This window comes from Leopardus geoffroyi, chromosome D3 (genome assembly GCF_018350155.1).
Source record: "Leopardus geoffroyi isolate Oge1 chromosome D3, O.geoffroyi_Oge1_pat1.0, whole genome shotgun sequence".
Lineage (NCBI taxonomy): Eukaryota > Metazoa > Chordata > Mammalia > Carnivora > Felidae > Leopardus > Leopardus geoffroyi.
The window spans coordinates 69,078,229-69,096,196 of NC_059339.1; the positions used below are offsets into that span (position 1 = coordinate 69,078,229).

Below are 17,968 nucleotides of genomic sequence, written 5' to 3' on the forward strand. Positions count from 1 at the left end.
TACGCAATTAGCCCTCCATTCCCTCCACCCCCACCGGTAGCTCAGCTACACATCCGTGCCATGCCTACAGGGTTCCTGTTCATCTCTCCTTACTTATCCTGAGCTCTGAGGCTAAGCCTTGGGAGAAAGGCTTGGGCCAGCCAGACCACCACAGCTCCTGCCAGCTTTCCTCCTGAGAGGAGGCGACCACCGCTCTGCTGCTGGAGAAACCCGGGGGGGGGGCACTATGCCGTCATCACAGTCTCCTTCCTGCTGGGGACAGGTCAGGAGGAGTCACAAATTAATATTACTCAATGAATTAGTCTGGAAAGCAGCTACCCATGCCAGGCACTGTTCTAAAGTTTCAGGTGCATTAACTCAATGGGCTTTATGACCCTCCAGAATAGGTACCCAGACTTCCTCACACCACAAAACTGGCCAGTGGCGATTCGAACCCAGGCGGTCTGGCTGTAGAGCTCACACCTGCTCACGGGAAGTCTCAAGGCCGTCTCAAGGGCTCCCTTTACCGACACCACCGGTACTCGTGAAGGTCCACGCTGATTCCTTCAGGGTAATTTTGTCTTTCCAACTAAGGTGGACTACAATGCCTGGGCGTGTTATTCAGGGCTGCTGTGACAACGTACCACAAATCGGGTGATTTAAACAACAGAGAATTTATTGTCTTGAAGTTCTTGAGGCGCCAAGTCCAAAATCAAGATGTCGGCCGAGCTGGCTCTTTCAGAGGCCGTGAGGGAGATTCTGTTCCAGGCCTTCCAGCTAGCATCCGGTGGTTTCCTGGCAACCTTTGGAGTTCCGAGGCTTGTAGAAGGGTCACCCGATCTCTGCCTTCCTCTACTCGTTGTGTTCTCTCTGCACGGGTGTGTGTGCGTGTGTCCAAATTTCCTTCTTATAAGAACACCAGTCATACTGGATTAGGATCCACCCTAACGACTTCATTTGAACTAATCCCATCTGCAATGACCCTATTTGCAAATAGGGTCACAGTTTGCGGTTCTGGGGGTTAGGGCTTCAACATAAAAATTGCGTGGGAGGCTGCGTGCCATAATTCAATCCATAACACTGGGTACGACCAACTAATCCAAAGAAGATTTGAAGAAATGTAACCGATTTCAGAGGACACGGTTAGAGTTTATTGGCACAAATGAACCAAACTAGGTAAGTGTTGTTTTAACACACACTAGATCATGTTTTGTAGAAAGATATAATTATACAATAATGAGACTGCTGGTCTCATTAGGCAAAGTGAATCTCCCAGAAGCTATGAGCCTAAGGGATTTAGGCCCCAGTCTGTGCTGTCCTGCCATTGTATGGAGAATGGGGATCAGGATATCCAGAGGAAAGAGCACAGGAGAGCAGGGACCAAAATCTCCAAACCCTCCATTGGGTCACTACGTGTGGGAGTGGAGTGGTGGCTTAACTGTTTGATAAGGTCGTTTAAAGCACCTTTTCAGGGCTTTCTAGCTTTTACTAGAAAGGCAATCTTGAAACACGAAAGATAGGACTGATATTTGGGGACAAGAGAACACTGGTGTGGTATAGAACAATGGTTACCAAATCCTGTCTAAGGTAGGTGATAAGTTTTCACCAACCAACTATAAAAAGAAGAAAAATGTGGGCAAAATTAGTGTGAAGTTTCCATAAAAACATTTTTCATAAACGTATTCAAACTGACGGGCTATTGTTTTCCTTTATTCTCCTGTTCTCCTTCATCCTTTTAGTGTCAAAATGTCTTTTCTGAAATAATGGTGATAAAACATTATAGCTTTTTAAAATATTCTTGGTTGGCCAAATAAAAATGTCAACTGTGTATCAGTCCCCTCAACCTTTTTTTTTTTTTTTTTTTTTTTTAGCATTTATTTATTTTTGAGACAGAGAGAGAGACACACAGCATGGACGGGGGAGGGGCAGAGAGAGAGAGGGAGACACAGAATCCGAAACAGGCTCCCGGCTCTGAGCTGTCAACGCAGAGCCCGATGCAGGGCTCGAACTCACAAACCGCGAGATCATGACCTGAGCCAAAGTTGGACGCTTAACTGAGCCACCCAGGCGCCCCAGTCCCTTCAACCTTTTTAAGAACGTTTTACTAGTAAGACATACGACTGGGAATCAGTGCTGGAGTGTGACACTGTTAGAGGGGCAAGGGCCTCGGGAGACCAGCAATGCTTGGGAACGTGAGTTTACATGAACTGGGATGACTGGGGAGAACTTTACAAAAGTATACATACTCAACCTCTGAGAGTATTGAATTAGAAAAATGGTGGGCTACAGAAAAAATGAGAGAGAAAACCGAGAGAGAGGAAGATGTGGGGTGTGGGATCCAGGAGCGGTAGCAAGTCCCAAGAACTGCCCCTGGGCACCAGGCCTCGGCAACAACTAGTCAGGAAAGGAAGTGCATAGGGAGAAAAAAGGTAATTTACAACTCTAGGAAAGCCATGCTTGTTGTGAAAGGAAACACATCACGCTACCGTAGTTCCTTCCCATCTGTGGGTGATACGCCCCGAGCCCCACAGTGGATGCCTGAAACAGTGGATAGCACTGAACCCCATATGTACTATTTTCTTCCTACACATGCATACCTATGATAAAGTTTAATTTATAAATTAGACACAGTAAGAGATTAATAATGAAACAGAACAATTATACTGTGACAAGTTGTGAATGTGATTTCTCAAAATATCTTATTAAAAAAAAAAAAAAAACCTTTTAATATTTATTTTTGCCAGAGAGAGAGAGAGTCAGAGCGTGAGCTGGGGTGGGGCAGAGAGAGGGAGACACAGAATCCAAAGCAGGATCCAGGTTCCGAGCTGTCAGCACAGAGCCTGACACGGGGCTTGAGCTCACCAACCATGAGATCATGACCTGAGCTGAAACCGAGAGTCGGACGCTTAACCAACTGAGCCACCCAGGCTACCCTCAAAGTATCTTACTGTCCCATACTTGCCCTTGTGATGATGTGAGTCAAACACTGAAGGCTGGGGGGGGGAACGACTGCAGCACATGCTACCCAGTGGTGGTTCCTGCGTGCTCGTTGTTAGTGTCCCAGAAAGCAGAAGGCACTCGAGATAATGCAGTGACCCACAGCCCGTAGTTAAGAGCTGCTATCACCCCTATCAGCCCCAAAGGACAAGGTGAAGGAGAAGTTAATGGAAACTGAAAACGTGCAGTTGGCCAGTTTGAGGCACAGGGACTTTTGGTTGAGGGACAGAATTGACCTAAAGAGCCCTCAAGGGAGGCAGCCAAGGGAATAAATACCCGGACCGCCCTCCTTCCTTCCTTCCCCTTCCCCCTGCTATACATCTCCACTGGCTAAACCCAGCAGAATCTTAGAGGCCAGAAGCCTGTTGATGTAGTTCATACTGTTTCTTGGGCAGCAGAGTAGGGCAAAGGCAGCAGATTTGGAGGGGCAAATGGAAGACATCTGGCACACTCAGGATGCTATAAATATTAGTGACAACCCAAATTCAGAAAACAAATTAGGATGTGCGGGAGCAGTGGGACTTGCAGTGTAAGATAGCTTGAGCTCAACCATGGCAGAAAGTAAGAGTTAATAGCTCCAAAGACAGCAGCATGTATGTTATTATTTATTAACATGGCAATAAACAGAAGACCAACAATACCTAAATGAGTAATGCCTTTGGGGACGAAGGGAGTAGGGACATTATACGCTTTGCAATATTATGATTTTTAAAAAGTGATATATTTAATAAAAACAAATTAAGGGGGTGCCTGGGTGGCTCCGTCAGTTGAGGGTCCGACTTTGGCTCAGGTCTTCATCTCGTGGTTCCAGAGTTTGAGCCCCGCATCGGGCTCTCTGCCTGCTTGGGATCCTGTCTCCCTCTCTCTGCCCCTCCCCTGCTCACGTGAGCACTCTGTCTCTCAAAAGTAAAATAAAACATTAAAGAAAACAAGGGGTGCCTGGGAGGCTCAGTCGGTTACGCATCTGAGTTCGGCTCAGGTCACGATCTCACGGTTTGTGAGTTTGAGCCCCATTCGGGCTCTATACTGACAGCTCAGAGCCTGGAGCCTGCTTCAGATTTTGTGTCTCACGCTGTCTCTCCCTCTTTCTCTAAAATAAACATTAAAAAAGTTTAAACAAAACAAAAAAATCAAGGAAGTTGCTAGAAAGCTACACAAAAAACTAACAGTGGTTACGTCTGTGGAGCTGGAATAAAGGCAGAGAAAGAACATTAACTTCTCATTTAACTTGCTCTTGAACTCTCCTACTACAAACATTTGCTGTTTTGTTTTGTTTTAATATTTTAAGTAATCTCCACACCTAACGCAGGGGCTTGAACCCACAACCCCAAGATCAAGAGATGCACACTCCACTGACTGAGCCAGCCAAGCACCCCTACATCTATTTTTATAACAGTTTTTATACCTTAAAAAAAAAAAACCTCATTCGGGGGTCCTGTGCAAAAAACCTAATCAGCTGAACACAGTCGCTAAAGGGGATCTCTCTTATCCTTCAGGTGGGGTGGAAGAGAAAAACTGTAAAGCTACTGCCTTGTATCAGATCAAGTCCAGGGTGGATCAATGACCTGACTTGACACACAGCTTAACAGAGCCTCAGTGAGGACCGAGGACTTCGAAGGCAGGAGTCCCTTCTAACTTCTCCTTCTAAACTCATAGGGAATGCACACATCCAATACAAAGATATGGTCATCACCTTTGACTATTTATACATCCCGACACTAATGTGGAGAAGCCCAGGGAAGAAAGACGATGTGGGGACCCAGACCAGCAAAGGACTCTGCCCAGTCCCCTGTTAAAAACCACTCAATTTTGGAGTGTCTTATTATGCAACAGTAATGGATACAATCTACTCTTAAAAAAAAGAAAAAAAAGATTGTTGTTTCACAACTATACAGATGCCGTCGCACTGTAATTCTGCTTTTTGATGGGGTACAAAATGGCCCTTTTAAATATTTAAACTTTACCAGTACCACGCTCTAACCAGCTGAGCTAACCGGCCAACCCACTAAATATTTAAACGTTAAAAGAAAAAAAAAGACACCACACGCTAAACAGAATATTTAATATACTTCGTAAGAATAGAAGGAATGCAACAAGGATTAGAATTAGTGTGTATTAGACATTTCTGTAAAAGGTATTCCGTTTCTCAAAGGCGTCTCCCCAATTTCCCTGTCTTTTCTATTTTCTCAGAGCCATAAGCAGTAATTGCTATCCTCCTGAGTAAGCTTCTCCGTTGTATTAGACAGTAATTATATCTTTAAGTCCTCATCATCCCTCCAAACACTCTTCCCTTTCACTGCACAGTCTCACTGCACTGTTTCACAGTAACATCGTGCTGTGTTCAAATTCAAAGAGCCTGAACAAAAGCTAGAGGCCCAAGGATTTATGAGTACTGATTTAGTAGCCGTGTCTACAGGCACAACCCTTTTATTTCTTCGTAACTGTAATAAGAGAAATTAAAGCTACTTTAATGAAAAAGGAACTCAGGAATGAGATCATTAAATATAACTCACTAAACACATCTTAAATACAAATATCACGTATTTCCTGATTAGTATCAGGTAAGCAGCTAAGCTATCTATCCGGAATCCTGGTCTCAGAGAAAAAGGTCAGAGACAATTACAAGCAAGGTGCTTCATATTATCAGGTCCATTTTTAAACAATGCGATCCTTTGGGACAAGCACTTTAGTCTTTCTTTTTATCAGAGATTTCCATTGGTCCTTTTGTTGGTAATCCATTCATGTCTGCACCCTAAAATAAAAAACCATGTTGGATATTAGTACAACAAAAAGACACTCATTTTAAGAGATCTTCTCTTTAAAATTTTTTTTTTTTTTTCCAACGTTTATTTATTTTTGGGACAGAGAGAGACAGAGCATGAACAGGGGAGGGGCAGAGAGAGAGGGAGACACAGAATCGGAAACAGGCTCCAGGCTCTGAGCCATCAGCCCAGAGCCCGACGCGGGGCTCGAACTCACGGACCGCGAGATCGTGACCTGGCTGAAGTCGGACGCTTAACCGACTGCGCCACCCAGGCGCCCCGAGATCTTCTCTTTAAAAACAGACAAACTTCAGAATGAAAAAACCCTGGTTCCAGAAATGGGCAGGGTAGCTAAATTAGTGCAGAACACAGTTGAAGTTGAGCTTAACAAGCACCAATGCTAAAAACAGAGTTGTCCAAATATTCATTTTAAAAAATAATTTTTTTTTCTTTTTTAGTTTATTTGGGGAAGGGCGGCAGAGAGAGAGAGGGAGACGGAGAATCCAAAGCAGGCTTTGAGCTGTCAGCGCAGACCCCGACGCAGGGCTTGAACTCACGAACTGTGAGGTCACGACTTGAGCCAAAGTCAGATGCTCAACTGAGCCACCCAGGTGCCCCTTTTTGTGTGTGTGTTTTTTTTGTTTTTTTTTTTTTTTTGCTTTAATTTCTATGATCCTTCCAACTAAATCTCTTACCCAAGTTATCAATCAATGAAACTGGCATATTTTAATATCATCTCTTCTCATCCATTAGCTATTTACTATTATTCTTACCAGCTAAGAAATATTGGTTACTATTATGGCTTAAAATCAAGACATAAATGCACTGAACAGAAGTCCAGTTTAAAACCTTAGTTCAGGGGCGCCTGGGTGGCGCAGTCGGTTAAGCGTCTGACTTCAGCCAGGTCACGATCTCGCGGTCCGTGAGTTCGAGCCCCGCGTCGGGCTCTGGGCTGATGGCTCAGAGCCTGGAGCCTGTTTCCGATTCTGTGTCTCCCTCTCTCTCTGCCCCTCCCCCGTTCATGCTCTGTCTCTCTCTGTCCCAAAAATAAATAAACGTTGAAAAAAAAAAAATTAAAAAAAAACAAACAAAAAAACACCTTAGTTCAAACCAAATGTTAATTACTTAAAAACCACCCCAAACCCCTTATTTTAAACAAAGAAATTAAGACACATTAAGGAAGGGGCGCCTGGGTGGCTCAGTCGGTTAAGCAGCCAACTGCCTCAGGTCATGATCTAGTGGTCCATGGGTTTGAACCCCGCATTGGGCTCTGTGCTGACAGAGTCTGGAGCCTGCTTCAGATTCTGTGTCTCCTTCTTTGCCCCTCCCCTCCTACTCATGCTCTGTCTGTCTCTCTCTCAAAAATAAACAAACATTTAAAAAAAAAAAAAAAGGCACATTAAGGAAGCTTCTGGTTCCAAGAGCTTGCCTTTTCAAAGCCACGTATTTTACCTTGACTGTACCAACCCCCTCACCCGCCCTTATTCAAGGTATCCTCGTGTTCCTACCTTGCAGTCTACTTGGCCTTTGTTTTTGTCGTGGGATTCTCGGAGGGCTTTACTAGGCCACATGCGACTAACAAAGGGGGAGAGCAGAGGGTATATGTACGGCTCCAGGAACTTCTTGTAGATCCAGAGCAGAACTGGAATGACGATGCAAGGGATACACACCATCCTCCCAGGCTGGGGTCCCGAACTGCTGGCACACGTGAAAACACAAGTTAGGTTAGCAGACATGAATGACGCAAGGAGCTTACCTAGGTTAAAATACTGGATAGGACCAGTTCTACATTAAAGGAAAAACTTAAATCATTAATTAGCGAAAAGCACAAGTCTATTCAATAAAATGCTACTTTCTGTAAAGGAGTAACAGGTGTAGACATAATAAAAATAATAGTGAGGCTCCCGTCTCCAGGCCTCTTCAGTCACTTTTTCCCAACCATAAATGTGATAAAGGAAAGACACCAGTTAGTTGCTGGGTACCAGGCAGTTAGGCCCTTTGCATTTATTAACTATGTAATCCTCAAAAAATCCAGTGAGATGGAGTACCCTTGCCATTTCCATACAAAGAAAAGTAGGCTCAAAGACATGGAACATTAATTATGACTTCTATTCCAGTTTGGTGGGAATTAACTCCCAGGGCCTAATCATCTTCAGAAACTGACAATATTGACCAGCGAAAACTCCAAGGCTAAGGGCAAATCTTCTAACATGGAATTCGCTAAGGACTCACTTTGGAAGACGTCTGGGCTGCAAATCAGCTGGACTTTCCCAGGCAACAACTCTCCATTGATAGATTTGCTCTCTCTCTCTCTTTTTTTTTTAATGTTTATTTATTTTTGAAAAAGGGAGAGAGCGCGAGTGCACGTGAGCGGGGAAGGGGCAGAGAGAGACGCAGACACACAATCTGAAGCAGGCTCCAGGCTCTGAGCTGTCAGCGCAGAGCCCGACACGGGGCTTGAACTCATGAACTGTGAGATCACGACCTGAGCTGAAGTCAGACGCTTAACTGACTGAGTCACCTAGGCTCCCCTGCCTTTTTCTTTTTAATAGCAATTAAAGTATGCTGAGAAAAAAAAAAAAAAAATTATGCAGTATTATTATTGTTATAAGTAAATTGTCCATTTCAAAAAAAAATTAATACCTCGAATTTCCTTAATTAGAAATCTTGAAATTTCTCAAAACCAACACTACTTCCATAATATACTACTGAACCAAAGACTTTAAATTTACAAGAATTTTTAATCCCTTAAAGTAGACATGAAACACTAAGAAGCTTCAGAACAGTGCAGAAAACTAATAGTTCAGAACGCTAAAAGTTCCTATTTTGGAGACACCTGGGTGGCTCAGTTGGTTAAATGTCCCCTGATTTTGGCTCAGGTCATGATTTCAGGGTTTGCAGGCTCTGCACTAACAGCTCAGAGCCTGCTTGGGATTCTCTCCCTCTCCCTCTCTGCCTCTCCCCTACCCATGCTCACTTTCTCGCTCTCTCAAAATAAACCCCCCAAAAAACTTATTTCAAAATATTGCAAATCAGGTAGTACTTGCTAGCAAATGAATCGGCACAATGACTACACTAAGGTGATTTAAAATTATTCACAATACAAGTAAGCAGCAGTATAGACAACCCAATCTGAATGTGGCTTTGAAATGAATTACAAGAGCTATAGACAAGTTAACATAAATGTACATCAAGGAACGATCAGCTATTTTATAAAGGATTCATAACTACATTCTTTGAGACAGTCCTCTGGTCAAATTAAAGTAACATTATAAGAATTTACCAAACTATTTTGTTCCGAAGTTTTAAAGAACATATTTTCTGATGAAAAAACCCAAACCGAGCACTGAGCCTTTTTCAGCATTTACCAAGCAATCATTATTTTTGGCCATAGACCTTCTGAATTTGGTCTGAAGGGATGTGGTTTTTAGGTCTTGCACTCTTACACCACAGCCTACTAAGCAAAGCAGACTGGTTGGCAGCTGCCAGAATATGAGACCTGTTCTCACCACTTTCGAATTGGTGTCCTTGGGCAAATTATCCAAGGAGTCTGATCTTGATTCCTTCCAGTGGAAAATTAGGACAATAGCCTCTCTCACGGGATGCAGATGGATTAGATATGTTAATAACGAATACAAAGGCCAGAAGAGTGTGTGAATGGGTTAAGTGCCTTCTAAGCGTTGTTAGGACAAAAAAAAACAAAACAAAACAAAAAAAAAAAACCCGGAACCTCCCCCCCCCCCCCCAACAACAAACCCAGATCCAAAAGCTGCAACCTGTCCAAAGTTCACGCAAAAGCAAATAGTAACAGAGTTGGTTAAGACCAGAATTCCCAATTCTGGTTTCCTACCTCAATACTCTTGCTTTTTCCCCTAACAAAAATACAATGATCAAGTTATTCCCCTCCTACCAAGCCTTCAAGACCAACTTAAACCCTTTGAAACAACTGACAGTGCTCCTAGGACTAGGTTCAGTTAATGACCGGCAGCCCATCACAGATTCATCTTTACCTACTCCTAATTATTGTCTCGCTTATGTCACAAACATGGCTTTTATAAAACTGTTTAGCTCTCTTCATAATGAAACTACTGTATTTTATCTCTCAATCTTTATGACACTCTGAGGAACTGCATACATGTGGAAACTGTGGCTTAGGAAGGTCTAGAAATTGGCTATGACAAACTGATAAGATGATTATCATTCTACTTTCATGAAGCCAGTTCTCGGATATTACAGCAAAGCGGCCAAACGCATTTAAACTGTCGGAGGAGAGGAATTCGCTTTCATTCGGCTTAGTCCAAGACAACGGACTACAGAGGAAAAGGCTGAGGCTCTGTTAGAAATCTGGCAGGTACCGTGTCGGAACGCCACCTCCCTTCAGGTAACCCAGTTTGGCACATCGTTCTACGGGACGGGCTGATTCAAAGACAACGACAAAGGACAAGACAGGATACGAGCGAACGGTGGTGAAGACAAGAGAGCGAAGCGAAGCCGACAGTGCAGGCCAAGGAAGAGGATAAACGGACATATGGAAAGGGAGAGGCGGGCCGGGAGGCGGGCGGCCGCGGACGGAAGAGGTAACGGCGAGGGGAGGGCAGGAGGCAGGGGCGCGCGTCTGGAGGGCGAAGCGGGGTATCCCGGGAGAGCGCAGGCGGGCCGCGGGGTGCCCGGCGCAGGCCAACTGCAGGCGGGTGGGGCTCGCTCAGCACCACCCGGGCTGGAGCCTGCGAAGCGGCCAGACGGCACCAGGGACCCCCCGCGCGCACCCCCGCCCCGAACCCGCAGCCGAAAACCCCGGCCCACCGGGCACCGCTCACCCGCGTCCACCGGGTCCAAGTGGAAATGTCCGCACTTCCGGAGGGAGGGACGTGCTGCCGCCGAGCCAATGGGCACCGCAAAAGGGGCCGACAAAGGCGCGCCTGCGTCAGGCTGAGGACGCGCAGGACGTAGCGGTGACGCCCAGGAGAACGCGCGCCCTGACTTCCGGCGCCGGCACTTTAAGCGCAAACCCTGCGCTCAAGGGAGTCGGGGGTCAGCTGTCCCGGACGCTCGAACAAAATCCAAAACGGTGATCCGGAAACGGCGGGTGCCGGTGGCTCACCGCCATAGAGAAGGTCACTCCACTTGCGTGTAAGGACCAGGCTGTTACCGAATGCTGTTGTGACTAAACTTCACTGTGCTAGTTAAAAGGGTCGGAGATTCAGGCGGGGAATTAACACAAAGTTGCTTTAAGTGCTTATTGGACCCTCAGACTGCAGTTAGGACTGTAAACAGCACGACAGGCGAAATCCAGGAAATCCACTCTTGGTACAGACCCAAGAGAAAGGAGGACACGCCCACACAAGCTTGTAGTTTCAGCTGCACTACCCACAATAGCTTAAAAAAGGGGTCCAAACGTTATTAGTTTATACGATGCATACCTATTTGTCAAAAAATAGACTTGCTTTATCACAAAATACTATGCAAAATTAAAGCCAGTGACGAAAGACCACATACTGTCAACTCATTCGCACGAAATGTCCAAAAGAGGAAAATCTATACATCCATGTTAGCAGTTGCTCAAGGCTGGATTGGGTTAGGTAAGGTTCCTCTTGGGATATTGAAAATGCCCACAAAGATTTGCCCGGTGACAGATGTGTAACAATATAATAAAAGCCATCAACTGAATTGTGTTTGGGTGAGTAGGTGTTAAGTCTCAATAAAAGTGGTTGGAAAAGAATTCAGAAATAGCCCCATACTCAGATTCCATTTTATGCAAGGTAGCACCAAGTAATTCAAAACAGCCTGTTTCCAAATCAAAATTAGTAGCACAGGGCTAACAGAATAATCAGTTTCTAATTCTAATCAGAAGAAAACCCATTTGATCCATTTTGTGAGGATACTTGTAATACGTTTAATAATAAAGACAACCGGCATTCTGTTTTTACTTTTATTTGCATGTATTTCATGCAGAATTTACTCCCGGGCCATAAGTTTTTGTTTCTTCAGTTTCTTCTGGGATATCTGGGGAAAGAAAAAAAAAGGCTGTTACAAGTTTCCTGGAGAAGTTTGCACTACATCTTAAAAGGAAGAGGTAAAGGGAATTCCTCTGGCATAGAGAAATGGCACGGGGTGAGTGACAGGAGAAAAAGCAAGCAGGGGAGTTTGTGCTGAAGACTGGAGACAGGGAGACCATGTGATTAAGTGGCAACAAGAACGGAAGACAGTATTTAAGAAATTAAACCAACAGAAGTTAGTTAGGCTGAAGGGCGGGGGGGAATCTAGAATCGCTCCCAGATTCCCGGCTTAAAGAACTGAATGGGATCATTTACTGCAAACAAGCTTATTAGTTTGGGGAAGACGGAGGGGCCCTTTTTTTGCACATGTTGCATTTTAAGTTGCTATAAAAATTCAGGTGGGGCCATCAGCAGATAATTATACAGTGCTGATATATGTATATACAAAAAGGCAGTATCATACACAAAACCGATCAACGACTAAGTGACAGTGAGTAATTTACCTTTTTCTTCTGTGCAACCTCCTCTTCTGGTTTAGGAACAATCTGCTCTTTTTCAGTAAGGATCATCTCAATGTGGCAGGGAGAGCTCATGTATGGGTTAATCCGACCATGAGCCCTGTAAGTTCTACGCCGCATTTTGGGGGCTTTGTTCACCTGGATGTGCTCAATGACCAGAGAATCTACATCTAAACCCTGGGAAGAGACGAACAAAATCAAATTGACATCTTTATCTCAACACCACAAACCTTATCACTGGAAAATCAAGTCCCCATCTTTGCAAGGCAAACCTTAAGACTTCAAATAGCCTGTCAAACATTTTTTTGCTTTCACCTTTATTCTAAGGGTCCTTCCTTAAATCTAAATAACTATTAAAACTCAGTGCAGGGTGCGCCTGGGTGGCTCAGTCGGTTAAGTGTCCGACTTCGGCTCAGGTCATGATCTCACGGTCCATGAGTTTGAGCCCCGCGTCGGGCTCTGTGCTGACAGTGCAGAGTCTGGATCCTGTTTCAGATTCTGTGTCTCCCTCTCTCTCTCTGACCCTCCCCCACTCATGCTCTGTCTCGGTCTCAAAAATAAATAAACATTAAAAAAAAACAAAAAACAAAAAACTCAGCGCTATATGCAGCTTGTAAGGGGCCTCCCTAAAAGTCATGAAGGGGAGTGGATCATGCTTCTGAAGATCTTCACACACAAAATTTTGTTCTTCTGGAAATTGGGAGGTAGAGATTTAAAAAAACGAATGGGAAATTTCAGTTACTGAGAAAACAAGACAGTCAAAGAAACAAATCTGGACAATAGCAACAATAATTGAATTAACAACCCAAGTTATATGCATATAAATAAAGATGTTGGGGTGCCTGGGTGGCTCAGTTGAGTGTCCAACTTTGGATCAGGTCACGATCTCGCAGTTTGTTGGAGTTCACCCCACACCAGGCTCTCTGCTGTCAGCAGAGCCCACTTCAGATCCTCTGTCCCCCTCTCTGCCCCTCCCCCGCATGTGCACTCTCTAGCTCTCTAAATAAATAAATAAAAGTCAATGGTTTAGGTACCTTAAGTTCAGCATTACTCTCTGCATTTTTAAGCATGTGCAGTAAAAATTCGGCACTCTTTTTGGGCCACCGACCCTGTGTCCAGCCCCACTGTTTGGCCTGAAAGGAATCCAAGGAACACGTTAGTCATTTCCCCTCATTTTAATCAGTGTTACAACCAATATGATTTTTAATCCAACACCAAGGTTGCTCAGAACAGTTTTTTTTTCATGGTTAATCCAAAGGTGTCCTAAGATGGTCATCCCAGCAACCAGAAAGAACCTGATTCCAGGCAGATCCTAACCCCACCCGACCCCTCTCCATTACAAAGTCATTTCAGCCACTGTGAGCTCTCACCTGGGCACACCTACCAACTCCACCATTGTAGCGTCGGAATGGCACACATTGCTTCTGCAAAGTGACATCTTTCAGATACTTGGTGGCTTTTCGGATATGCATACCCTTGATGGCCTGGGCAGTTTCCCGTGTGTTCTAAGTATAAACAGTATAAACTGTGACTTAACGACGTGAAAGAGTAACAATTTTTGAAGTAAACACGAAATTGTTTTTTAAAACGTCAACATACATCGACAAAAGATTTCCCGTTCTTTAAAGGGGAGGGAATATTAGAAAAAAAAAACCGTCTGTGATTAAAAGCCAGGGAGACTTGGAAGTTAGGGAAAAATAAATCCCAAACCTCTATTAAGTGTAATAGGTTTTATTTTTTAAAAATTTTAAATGTTTATTTTTGAGAGAAAAGAACATGAGATGGGAGGGGCAGAGAGAGAAGGAAGACACAGAATCTGAAGCAGCCTCCAGGCTCTGAGCGGTCAGCACGAAGCCCGACCTGAGGCTTGAACCTGGGAACTGAGAGATCATGACATGACCCAAAGTCGGATGCTCACTGAGCGAGCCCCCCAGGTGCCCCCTAACTATAATGCTTTAACTCCATCATCTTGTAACCATGTTAAGGGTCTTGTTATCTTGATCTCTACACCAAGTTCTCCAATAGTTCTCTGGTAATCTCACGCAATTCCACAAATCAAAGTGCTCATTATATGATTGATCATTACAGACTCGATGCGTCAAAGGTGACTGCTCAGAACTGATTAGTTTTCACGGTAAATCCAAAGGTGTCCTAAGAAATGCATCACTGCAGCCACCTTTTTAGAATGGTAAAAAAAAAAAAAAAAAAAAAAAAAAACCACAACACTGGAACAATGTGGCACAACCCTTTCAGAGCATATATGAGGATTCACATACCTTAAAGTGAACACGAAGATTTGAACCTCTTGATTTGCATGCTGAAAAATAAAAGTTTTGGTTAATTTTGGGTTATCTTATGATTCCTCTTACCCCAAGATAAGGAATTTAGATCCCTTCCGGTTCACTTACATTTTGTCGGGTTTTCCGGGTCAAGTGAATAGCGAACCATTTTCAGAGATCACCTGGAAGGGATCAGGAGGAAATTCTGTCAACACACATTTACAGTCACCGATGCAGTTTAAATACATATTAAATGCTACCGACAGCCGCTCAGAAAGTAGTTGTTTTCACGGGCAATCCAAAGGTGTCCTAAGAAATGCCATCATCGCAGCCATCCTTTTCTCCAGAGCTTTCTTCCCCGCTGCATCTACTAGGGACTCGGACCTCATGAGCCCTTTTCCCCTCTGAAGGAGAACGTGGCCTGTCTCAACCCCACTCTGGATCCCTCAGGCGTGTAAGGACTCCACGCAATGGCACCGCAGAATGCTCGTCTACAACCCTCTGCACGCTCCCTCCCCACAGAAGGTGATGCCATCTTCCCAGGTGCTTTTGGGCTATTAGGTTAAGCGCCATCGAACTTGAAACACTCGTTCAAATGGGTAAGTGACGCCTCAACCCGACTTCACTTTTATTCCCCCAAACTTTCTCGTTGCAGCCACACACGCGCCGCGTCTTGGCCAGCACTCACCGCAACACACTGGCCCTCGGGAGTCGGAAACGGCACTGACGACAGGCCGCCGGTACCCGTTCCACCCCCATTCCCGCCCATCGCGGCCTTCTGCTCCGACACGTCCCCCTGCACAGAGGGACATCGCCTTCAGCGAAGAATCAGTAGCCGCAGGAGGCTTCCTCCCCCGGGCATAGCCATCAGCGCCACCGAGGCCCGGATGGCGGCGATAACTGGAGGATTCAGCTCTCGGAGAGAGAAAGCAAACAGCCACTCACCTCAGGCCGCTTACGGGAAGAGGAAGAGCGGTGGCTCCTGGAAGAATTCATGCGCACTCGACCTCTCGCGAGATCTCCAGCCTGAAGAACGTGATTTGAAGATAGGCGGAGCGCTAAGAGAAAGGGAATGTGGGATATATTTGAGAAGATCTGGAAACGAATTGCCTTCTTAGGGAGTGTCTCAAAATTCTCCTTTTTTGATATCCAGAAATAAAGTTATGGATTTTAAATATCAATCAAGAACAGGTCTGTAATTCTAGCACAGGATCACATATTATTAGTATAGATGAGACATTTATTCATCAACATTTGTTAGATTTGGTTATGTGATCACGTACCCCTAAAAGTGGTAGGTAAATGGATAATTAAGAAGTTGTAAAGGATGGGATGTAATTATGGTAATCAGAGAATTCTCTGGAGGGGAATACCACCCAATCAGTTCTACTGAAGAGTGCCACTTCTAGATCTTCCGGTGCAGAAAAACCCTTGGGCACTATCTTCCCTTTCTTCCTCACCCAAGTCATCTATCTGGTTATTCCCTCTCGGCCATTGGTGGTGTTAGCACTTTGGGTCTTCTATTTCTTTTTTTGTTTTGTTTTTCTTTTTAATATAATTTATTGTCAAATTGGCTAAGAAAAGTGTGTACAGCGTGCTCTTGGTTTTGGGGGTAGATTCCCGTGGTTCATCGCTTACATACAATAACTAGTACTCATCCCAGCGAGTGTCCTCCTCAATGCCCATCACCCATTTTCCTCTCTCCCCCAGCAGCCCATCAACCCTCAGATTGTTCTCTGTATTTAAGAGTCTCTTATGATCTCCCTCTCTGTTTGTAACTATTTTTCCCCCTTTCCTTCCCCCATGGTCTTCTGTTACGTTTCTCAAGTTCCACCTATGAATGAAAATATATGATATCTGTCTTCCTCTGACTGGGTCTTCTATTTCAAAGCACTGTCACTCCAGGCAAATTTGAACTCTAAGTGAAAGAAGTCTGGACAATGCTCTAAGCACTCTTGGTTTCTTGACCTCAATTCCAGAGACCTCAGTCCTAGGTCCCTCTCCTGGAGTCCACTTCCATTGCCAGATGATGGATTCCACAGTCTTTCCTCAGTAGTTCCCATCCCTCACATGGCTTCCAGCAGAGGCCGAGAACACCCAAACTAAGGTTTCCATTCCACATCTCTTGCCTTAACTAGCCCCAAGTATCAAACAACTTTCCGGACATATTTCACAGCAGGTCTGGGGGTCAAATACTTGAAACCTAAAGTACCCTTATCATTCAAGTTTCCTGGAATTATATCTTGAAGCTTGATTAGATTCAGTTCAATACCAGGGGCAAGAAAACTTCATAGGCGATATTGTGTAGGTGGTATTTCCCCTTGCATCCTATCAGAATGCACATAATGTCATCTGATTGTCTCATTTGTACTGATGTTAAGATGGGTAAGTGAGTTCAGGAGTTGTAGCTCTTATCCCTTCTTTATAAAATTCAACATCAGCTTTTCACTTAATGGCTTTAGCAGCTGTTGAAATTATTTACCTGTATCCATTATTTCCGCTGGAGTTAAAAATGGTGATTTTTTTTCCTCCCTAATTCTATCAGTGTTTTTTAGCTGGACTTGTGTAAAAAAGAATTTTCCCTCTTTCAATTATTTGATTATCTTGAAATATAGTTCATATAGAAAAGGCAGGATAAAACTTAATCTTCCCATTTATTTATGGACTTTCAGAAAAATGAGCTGGTTTCCTCAAAGGTTTGCCAAAGGTGACTGATTTGGATTTTTACAAATCAGCTTTATTAAGGTATACTTGATGTATAATAAAATTCCTCCAGTTTTTTAGCATAGAATTTATTGTTTTGACAGATAAATACAGTCATATAGGCACCACCATGATCATGATGTAGAACATTTCCATCTTCCCCAAAGTTCCATCCTGCCTCTTCATAGCTAATCCCTTTCTCCCATCCATGGGACCCAACAGCTATTGATCCGCTTTCTGTCACTATAGTTTTGCCTTTTCCAGAATATCACGTAAATGGAATCATATAGTACGCAGTGTTTTGTGTCTGGCTTCTTTTGTTTAGCACAATGCTTTTGAAATTCACTTAGACTGTCTCAGTCTAAGTTGCGTTTATCAGTCAGTCATTCTTTTTTGTTATTGAATAGAATTCCGCTTACAGCTATATCACAATTTATCAGTTCAGCCACAGACGAACATTTGTGTTGTTTCAGGTTTTTGGCTCTGATGAACACACCGGTTGTGAACATCTGAGTGCAAATTTTCGTGTGGACACGTGTTTTCATTTATTTTCAGGCAGATACCTAGGAGTGAAATTGCTTGGTTACATGTTAAGTTTATGTTGAACTTTTTAAGAAAGCCCCAAACTGTTTTCTAACGTGCCTGTATCTTTTGATATCCCCACCAGCAATGTATGAGGGTTCCAGTTTCTCTGTGCCCTTGCCAAAACTTGGTATTGTCTGTCTTTTTAATTA

The 17,968-nt window shown here is 44.0% G+C and overlaps 2 protein-coding genes, 1 long non-coding RNA gene and 3 other non-coding genes across 7 annotated transcripts; 1 reads left to right on the forward strand and 5 right to left on the reverse strand.

The window, feature by feature from the left end:
- The first annotated feature begins 1,044 nt into the window (after nt 1-1,044).
- LOC123587358 lies at nt 1,045-4,668 on the forward strand. The gene is made up of 2 exons (XR_006707260.1): nt 1,045-1,155; nt 4,473-4,668. It is a non-coding gene; the product is annotated as an uncharacterized LOC123587358 (long non-coding RNA).
- Nucleotides 4,669-5,019: 351 nt separating this feature from the next.
- CD3H18orf32 (chromosome D3 C18orf32 homolog) lies at nt 5,020-10,686 on the reverse strand. 2 transcript variants are annotated; one of them, XM_045457051.1, is made up of 3 exons: nt 10,556-10,686; nt 7,247-7,436; nt 5,020-5,728 (listed from the first exon to the last, which is right to left on the reverse strand). In XM_045457051.1, the coding sequence occupies exons 2-3, from the start codon at nt 7,409-7,411 to the stop codon at nt 5,663-5,665; spliced, it is 231 nt and encodes a 76-aa protein (XP_045313007.1). In that variant the 5' UTR covers nt 7,412-7,436; nt 10,556-10,686; the 3' UTR covers nt 5,020-5,662. The 2 variants fall into 2 exon arrangements, with proteins under 2 accessions (XP_045313007.1, XP_045313008.1); XM_045457052.1 differs by lacking the exon at nt 10,556-10,686 and adding an exon at nt 9,248-9,272.
- A 967-nt stretch (nt 10,687-11,653) lies between these two features.
- Nucleotides 11,654-15,561, reverse strand: RPL17 (ribosomal protein L17). The gene is made up of 7 exons (XM_045457050.1): nt 15,477-15,561; nt 14,661-14,713; nt 14,529-14,569; nt 13,623-13,757; nt 13,287-13,385; nt 12,238-12,429; nt 11,654-11,741 (listed from the first exon to the last, which is right to left on the reverse strand). The coding sequence occupies exons 2-7, from the start codon at nt 14,698-14,700 to the stop codon at nt 11,694-11,696; spliced, it is 555 nt and encodes a 184-aa protein (XP_045313006.1). The 5' UTR covers nt 14,701-14,713; nt 15,477-15,561; the 3' UTR covers nt 11,654-11,693.
- Nucleotides 13,472-13,536, reverse strand: LOC123588627. The gene has a single exon (XR_006707943.1). It is a non-coding gene; the product is annotated as a small nucleolar RNA SNORD58 (small nucleolar RNA).
- LOC123588628 lies at nt 14,360-14,424 on the reverse strand. The gene has a single exon (XR_006707944.1). It is a non-coding gene; the product is annotated as a small nucleolar RNA SNORD58 (small nucleolar RNA).
- Nucleotides 14,797-14,862, reverse strand: LOC123588629. Its single transcript, XR_006707945.1, has one exon. It is a non-coding gene; the product is annotated as a small nucleolar RNA SNORD58 (small nucleolar RNA).
- Nucleotides 15,562-17,968: the final 2,407 nt, after the last annotated feature.